We start from the raw sequence: 8,545 nt of genomic DNA, 5'->3' as shown, positions 1-8,545 counted from the left end.
ACTCTTAGAAGTTTCTCATTCTCTCTCCCTCTCTTTCTTTCTCTTGCTCTCTCTCCATCTCTATCACCTTGCTCCATCATTAAAGTCATACTTGATCACTTAATTCAGCATCATTTTCTTCAATACCATTTTCTTATACTATCTACTTATCCTTTTCATATCCAGAAATGTACCTAGTTCTGTTTTAAATGAATTTAAAACTAACCTTCCACAGTTCTTTAAGGTAGAGAATTTTCATAATAAATAGTGTTTCTTCACCTCAGTCCTAAACAGTTTATTGTTTAATCTGAGAATGTGATACCTAGTCTGGACTCCACAGCCAAAGTAAACATCTGTCCTATGTCCAGCTTGTCAACCCTTGTAACAACTTTGTAATTTTCAATGAGATATCCTTTTATTGTTTTATCTAGGTTCTGGAGTTTATAACCCTTTTTTGCTCAATCCCTCTTCAAGCAACCAAGCTGCCATTCCTGGAACCAGTCAAGCTATCTTCCCTACACTTTGGCAAGCTTATCCTTTGGAAGGTAAAGCGACCAAAACTGTAAATAGTATTCAAGGACCAGTTTAAGAAGAAAATATCTGGAAGATCTTCTTACTTATGTCATGAATTAAAGGCTAACATATTATATGTCCTGAAGAAGGGTCTCAGCCCAAAGACACGGACTGTTTATTCATTTCTATAGATGCTTCCTGATCTGCCGAGTTCCCCAAGTACCTTGTGTGTATTGCTTTGGATTTCCAGCATCTGCCAAATTTCTCATTTTATAACATATTGTTTGTCTTCCTATTCCATGTTACACCTATATGTTGGTTTTCAATGACCTGTGCACAAGCACGTCATTTCATATTAACACTACCAAAACATTTACTAAAATACTCTGCTTTTCTGTCTTATACACCAAAGTGGCTGACTTAAAATATTTCCACAGTATATTCGATTTACCATGTTCGCACTAACTCATTCAGCTTACACATAAGCTTACCCCTGAATCCTAAGCAACACACACAAAATGCTGGAGGAACTCAGCAGGTCAGGTAGCATCTATGGAAAAGAGTAAACAGTCAACATTTTGAGCCGAGACCCTTCTTCAGGGCTGAGAAGGAAGGGGGGAGATGCCTGAATAAAAAGGTGGGAGGAGGGGAAAGTAATAGGTGAAACCAGGTGGGTGGTTAAGGTCAAGGACTGGAGAAGAAAGGATCTGACAGGAGTGGAGACTGGACCATAGGAGGAAGGGAAGGAGGAGGGGACCCAGGGGGAAGTAGTGGGTGGATGAGAAGTGAAAGTTCAGAGTGAGGAAAGGGTCGGGGGGTGGAATTTCTTTCACAGGAAGAAGAAATCGATATTCATACCTTCAGTTTGGAGGGTACCGAGACAGAATATAAAGTGTTTCTCCTCAACTCTGAAGGTGACCTCTTCTTGGCACAAGAGGAGGCCATGTATCGACATGTTGGAACAGGAATGGGAATCAGAATTGAAATGTTTGGCTACCGGAAAGTTTCACTTGTGGCAGATGGTGTGGAGGTGCTAGACGAGTCTCACCAATGTAGAGGAGGCCACATTGGGAGCACAGGTTACAATAAAAGACTTCAGCAGATTATAAGTATTCTATTTATTTTCATATTTTCCATTGTTCAAGAACCAGTTTTCAATACACATTAGTGCAGACTGGGTTATTTGACCTATGCACAGTAGCTAAGTACACATCTGCTAAATATATCCCCCAAGTGACTGTGAGTCTAACTGCTTCCTCACTCTCCAGCCCATGATGCCAAGGATAATTATCATCTGCTACTGAACAATGGCAGGAGCAAAAGAGAACTCATTAAACAAAAACTATATCTGCAAATTTCTAGTTTCATGTTTCCTAAAACATAATCATCTGACAAAATTTTTCATTTTTGATTTCTGTTTGTTAAAATCTGAGTCTCAATCCAGCTGATTAAATATGTACACGGCAAAAAAAAAGGCAATAAAAATTTTGGCTGAGAAATCCTCCCATACCAGTAAAGACATTAAAACAGTGCAGCACTATTTTACCAGAAGCCTGTGAAAGCTGTATTAATATTCCATCATACACAAACAAAAGGTCAGATATGTAAATGCATACAAAGTCTTTCTTATGCCGGGATGATCTTTACAGAAGCCATAAATTAAATAGGCCAAAGATTAGGCTGCAGTTTGGTGGGGTGACAGGATGATGGAAGGAGTGAGGTGGTGAAAGAAAAAGAAAATTGAGTAACTGAAGAACTAGGGGCACAGTTTTTGGATACTTCACAGGAGGTGGCATGTAGCCAGTTCAACAGTAAGAATGTATTAAACTTGAACAAATGCAACATTACAGATCCGTATTGATATCTCGCGGTTCCAGAGACCAAGGTTCAATCCTGTCGTCAGGGGCTCTCTGATCATTGTTTTCACCTTCTCCCAACGACTACAAGTTTCCCATGGAAGCTCCAGTGTCCCCAGAAGCCCAAGGGTGTGCTGGGAGAGTTTCAGTCAATTACACTTTAGTGGCAAGAGGAACCAAATCGGCGTTGTCAGTGTATGAGAGTGAATAAGTTGCTGGGAACTGGAAAGAAAGGAAAGGGGAATGTGCAGCTGGAATTGTTCTGCTGGGTGTTGGCCAAAGGGCTCAATTTGACCTCTCTGTGGCATAGTAGAGCAAGTACCGTAAAGGAAGTTCTATCCTAACATACATGAAAAAAGAAAAAGTTTTAACCAAACTTCTGAAAGCACGCTGTGAGATGCACGGAATGCAGAACAGTACAGCATCGGAACAGGCCCTTTGGCCCCCAGAACTTCATCTTTTTTTAAATTCTTTTTCTCTATTTCCATGGCTTCCTTCTCCAGGAAGTCCCAGAGGTCTTTGGTGCAGCACAGTAGTTTCATGCAGTCAAAATTCAATCCTCTGGCTATGCATTGTGAATGCAATGTTCTGCTACCACCGATTTCTCCAGATAACCCAAACAGACACACATCCTGTGCTCCTTGATGCGGGTTTCCACAGTGCACCCCATCTGGCCGATATACACTGCTCCGCATTCAAAGGGAATGCTGTAAATGCCAGACAACCTGAGCTCCAGGTCACCTTCAACCCACGTAAGCTGGGATTTGAGCCTTATAGATTTGCAGATGCCTGTTTAAGATTGATAGCTGGGGGGACGTTACGTGATGACGGATTCCAGCTCCCTCGCAAAAAGTAATGAAATAGGGTTTAAATGAAGAAGAGTTAACAAATATCTACTAGAAACTATTTATAAGCAACTCAGGATTATCTTTTGATATGGCTCCTAAACCGAAACAGAAGAAAGCTACTACTTCGAAGACTGCGCAAATCGGCGGGGAAAAAGGCCTAACCATCTCGGCGAAGCCTCGGACTCAAGTTGGATCTCCTCCCGGCGAAGTGCATGGCACTTCTGATGATGCGGGAAATGAAGTTGCAGCAATGTCGGCGGTCTCTAAGAAGAAACGGCAAGAACAACGCATGCGCGAAAGTATGCCTGAACAGATGTTAACAAAACTACAAGCTTCAACTACGGTTGGAAGTGAAATTGAAAGTGAGTCGGAAGTTGAAACAGACTCTTTGGGAAATCCAGAAGAAAAAGAAGAAGAAAAGAAGGCAGAGATTAAAGGAGACATAAAAGATATCCTGATATATATAATGAATGAATTAAAAGTTATAAGAACAGATATGGCGAATGAATTTAAAGCTATAAGAACAGATATAAGAAGCATACAGAATACACTTGATAATGTGGTGGAAGAACAAAAGAAGATGGATAATAAAGTTAAAGAGATGGAAGTAAAAATAGTAGAAAACACGAAAAGAATAGATAAGATAGAATACGATAAGCTTGCCTGGACAACAGAAAGAAAACGGATGATGGAAAAAATGGATGCACTTGAGAACTCTAGTAGACAAAATAATATTAAAATTGTTGGTCTTATGGAAGGTACAGAGGGAGAAAATCCAATAAAATGCTTTCAAGAATGGATCCCGGAAATTTTGGAAATGAAAGAAGGAAGTCAAGTAATTGAAATTGAAAGAGCACACAAAGCTTTAAGACCACTACCTCAACAAGTTCAAAATTCGAGATCAATTTTGATAAAATGTTTAAGGTACCAAGATAAAGAAATGATCTTGAAGGCAGCTACTCAAGGTGCTAAAAAGTGAAATGGGCCATTGATAGTAGAAGGGAAAAGAGTTTTTTTTTATCCAGACATAAGCTACGATCTGTTGAAGAGGCGGAAGGAATTTAATCCGGTGAAAAAATCTTTATGGGAAAAGGGCTATAAATTTTTATTGAGCTACCCAGCAAAATTGATAATCTTCCTGGATAACAGAGAAAGAGGATTCTTCGTTGACTACCAGAAAGCGGAGGAATTTGTACAAGAATTACCTGATGCCCATGAAGAGGACTAAAGAATTATAGAAATGAAATGGACTAATGATGAAGACTGAAACAAGGTTGGACCTGATGGACATTTATAAGAAAAAAAACGGTTGAGGAGTATTAATTGAGAGTAGAAACATTAATTATTATTTTTTTCTTTTCTTTATTAATATATTTTTCTTTTTTTTTGCAGGGGAGCTGGGGGAGCTCCTGATCGATAGCTGCGAGTTTCACGTGTACAATCATGGCGATTGCCATGACCCGTAAAATGGGGGGGGGGGTAATGTTGTGTTCTTTTTATTCGCAACATTAGTGGGGGGGGTATTTTGTTTTTTTTCTTATATATTAGTTATCTTTTTTCTATTTTTCTTCTTCTTTGCCTGGATGATTGGGGAGAGACTCATAGCAACATGGGGAATTTTAAAGAATTCCCAAGGTACTATGAATGATTAATTTACTTAATTTTTAAAGTTTTAATGTTAATGGAATTAATGGACCTGTTAAAAGAAAAAGAGTTTTAACATATATTAAGAAAATGAAAGGAGATATAGCTTTTTTACAAGAAACACATTTAACAGAAACAGAACATAAGAAATTAAAGAGAGATTGGGTTGGAAATGTCATTGCAGCTTCATTTAATTCAAAATCGAGAGAAGTTGCAATTCTGGTTAACAAATCTTTACCAATTAAAATACAAAATGTAATAATTGATTCTGGGGGGAGATATGTGATTATACATTGTCAAATTTTTTCAGAATTATGGACTTTTATGAACATTTATGCACCAAATGAAAATGATGCAAAATTTATACAAGAAGTTTTTTTGAACTTGGCTGATGCACATGGCAAAATATTAATAGGTGGAGATTTTAATTTTTGTTTAGATCCAGTTCTGGATAGATCAACTAAAGGTGCTATAAAATCAAAAGTAACAAAACTAACTTTATCGTTAATGAAAGATTTAAATCTGATTGATATATGGAGAAAAATTAATCCAAGAGAAAGAGATTACTCATTTTATTCAAACAGACATAAAACTTACTCAAGGATTGATTTTTTTATTATCAAAAAATATTCAAGATAGAGTGAAAAGTGTGGAATATAAAGCAAGAATATTGTCAGATCATTCCCCCTTGATAATGACAATGATAATGATGGATAAGGAGGAATTGATTTATAGATGGAGATTTAATTAAACTCTATTAAAACATCAAGATTTTTGTGATTTTATGAAAAAACAAATTCAATTTTTTTTGGATACAAATCTACATTCAGTTGAGGATAAAATTGTATTATGGGAAGTGATGAAAGCATATTTAAGGGGTCAGATTATAAGTTCTACATCTAAAATTAAAAAGGAATATGCAGCAGAAATAGATCAATTGGAAAAAGATATCATAAAGTTTGAAAAAGAATCTCAAAGATATATGACAGAAGAAAAACGAAGACAATTTGTTAATAAAAAAACTACAATATAATACACTCCAGGCATATCGTACAGAAAAAGTAATTATGAGAACTAAACAGAAATATTATGAATTAGGTGAAAGATCACATAAAATTCTTGCTTGGCAGATGAAAACAGAACAGGTTTCTAAAACAATAAATGCAATTAGAACAAGTGTAAATAAGGTTACTTATAAGCCTTTAGAAATTAATGAAACTTTCAAAAAATTTTATACTGAACTATATCAATCAGAATCACAAACTAAGACTGCTGAGATAGATAAATTTTTATCACAAATAACTCTTCCAAAATTAAATTTGGAAGAACAGAAAGGATTAGATATGCCCTTCACATTAAAAGAAGTTGAAGAAGCTTTAGGATCACTTCAGAGTAATAAATCCCCAGGAGAAGATGGTTTTCCTCCTGAGTTTTATAAAAAATTTAAAGATTTATTAATTCCTCCTTTTATGGAATTAATATACCAAGTGGAAAGAATGCATAAACTTCCGCAATCTTTTTTAACAGCGATCATAACTGTATTGCCAAAAAAAGATAGAGACCCTTTAAAACCAACATCATACAGGCCTATTTCTTTGTTGAATACAGATTATAAAATACTAGCAAAAATTTTATCTAATAGAATATCTAAATATTTACCAAAATTAATACATATGGATCAAACAGGTTTTATTAAAAATAGACAATCAATGGATAATATAACTCGGTTACTTAGTATTATTCATCTGGCACAAAAAAGAGAAGAACTGAGTGTGGCAGTTGCTTTAGATGCAGAAAAAGCATTTGATAGATTGGAATGGGATTTTTTATTTAAGGTATTGGAAAAATATGAGTTAGGAAAATCTTTTATACAATGGATTAAAACCTTAAATACTAATCCTCAAGCTAAAGTAGTTACAAATGGTCAGATTTCAACTCTATTTTGCTTAATGAGGTCAACTAGACAAGGCTGCCCATTATCACCTGCTTTATTTGTATTGGCAATAGAAATATTAGCAGAATTAATTAGAACAGATTCAGATATTGGGGGCTTTAGAGTTAATCAAGAAGAATTTATTTGCTGATGATGTTTTGATTTATTTAACAAACCCATTGCAATCGTTGCAAAGATTATCTTTTAGATTGGAAGAATATGGGAAAGTATCAGGCTATAAAGTAAATTGGGATAAAAGTGAAATTTTACCCCTCACCAAAGGAAATTACAATCAATGTCGATTAGCAACTCAATTTCGATGGTCAATGAATGGGATAAAATATTTAGGTATTAGAGTTGATAATGATGTAAAAAATTTATATAAACAAAATTATTTGCCATTATTAAAAAAAAATAAAAGAGGATCTTGATAAATGGATGATGTTACCAATAACATTAATAGGTAGAGTTAATGCTGTAAAAATGAATATATTTCCTAGATTGCAATATTTATTTCAAAATTTACCAATACAATTACCTCAGAAGTTTTTTCAAGAACTGAATAAATATGTAAGGAAATTTCTTCGGAAAGGTAAGATGTCAAGAATATCATTGGAAAAATTGATATGTAAATTTGATCTAGGAGGGTTACAACTTCCAAATTTTAAGAATTATTATAAAGCAAATCAACTTAGATTTATTGCATCTTTTTTTGATGAAGAAAAATCGGCATGGATTAAAATAGAATTGGATAAGATAGGAGAAAATATACCAGAAGATTTTATATATAAATGGGAATCCAAATGGATATGGGAAAAAAAAGAATCTCCTATATTAAGACACTTGATTGATTTATGGAATAAGGTAAATATAGATGGTGAGATAAAGAAATCTTTATTAGCAAAAAGAACTTGAGTTCAAAATAGACTTATTCCTTTTACAATGGACAATAAACTTTTACATAATTTTTTTCAAAAGGGGATTAAATATATAGGTGATTGTTTCGAAGGAGGTATATTGATGTCGTTTGATCAATTAAAAAATAAATATAAAATATCAAATAACACTCTTTTCTGTTATTTTCAATCAAGAGCCTATTTACGAGAAAAGCTGGGACAAACAATGTTGATGCCAAAACCTAGTGAAATAGAAATAATGATTCAGAAAGGAAGAATTAAAAATTTACATCTTGCATGTATAATTTGATTCAAAAGCAAATAATTAAATTAGGAATTCATAAATCAAGACAAAAATAGGAATCTGATTTGAATGTTAAAATTGATGGGAAAAACTTGTCAAGGTTATGTTTTGATAGTATGAGAAATACAATAAATGTTCGACTTAGATTAATACAATATAATTTTTACATCAATTATATATAACACCACAGAAAATAAATAGATTAAATTCAAATATGTCTGACCAATGTTTTCGATGTAATCAAGAAATTGGTACCTTTTTACATTCTACTTGGTCTTGTTTTAAAATTCAACTATTTTGGATAAATTTAAGACTTTTATTGGAACAAATTACTGGAGTACAACTCCCACATAGTCCACTATTTTTATTTGGAGACATTGAAAGGACAATACCGAAACTTAAACTGAACAAGTATCAGAAAAAATTTATAAAAATTGCATTGGCAGTAGCCAAAAAAGTTATCGCAGTTAGTTGGAAATCTGATTTATATTTAACTATGGATCGTTGGAATAATGAAATGTATTCCTTTTGAAAAAATTACATATAATTTAAGAAATGAATACAATATATTT

At 34.1% G+C, this 8,545-nt stretch overlaps 1 protein-coding gene across 1 annotated transcript; it reads left to right on the top strand.

Annotated features, from left to right (window-relative positions):
- The first annotated feature begins 1,655 nt into the window (after window positions 1-1,655).
- On the top strand, window positions 1,656-4,716 carry LOC132404530 (uncharacterized). The gene is made up of 2 exons (XM_059988708.1): window positions 1,656-4,469; window positions 4,589-4,716. The coding sequence occupies exon 1, from the start codon at window positions 3,285-3,287 to the stop codon at window positions 4,173-4,175; it is 891 nt and encodes a 296-aa protein (XP_059844691.1). The 5' UTR covers window positions 1,656-3,284; the 3' UTR covers window positions 4,176-4,469; window positions 4,589-4,716.
- The last annotated feature ends 3,829 nt before the right edge of the window (window positions 4,717-8,545 follow it).

The sequence above is a fragment of the Hypanus sabinus genome, chromosome 14 (assembly GCF_030144855.1).
Source record: "Hypanus sabinus isolate sHypSab1 chromosome 14, sHypSab1.hap1, whole genome shotgun sequence".
NCBI lineage: Eukaryota > Metazoa > Chordata > Chondrichthyes > Myliobatiformes > Dasyatidae > Hypanus > Hypanus sabinus.
Note: the sequence above shows the minus strand (reverse complement) of the source record. Positions and strands in the feature narration are given on the sequence as shown.

Coding starts and splice junctions, on each gene's coding strand:
- LOC132404530 (XM_059988708.1), top strand. CDS start 3,285: ATGGCTCCTAAACCGAAACAGAAGAAAGCTACTACTTCGAAGACTGCG.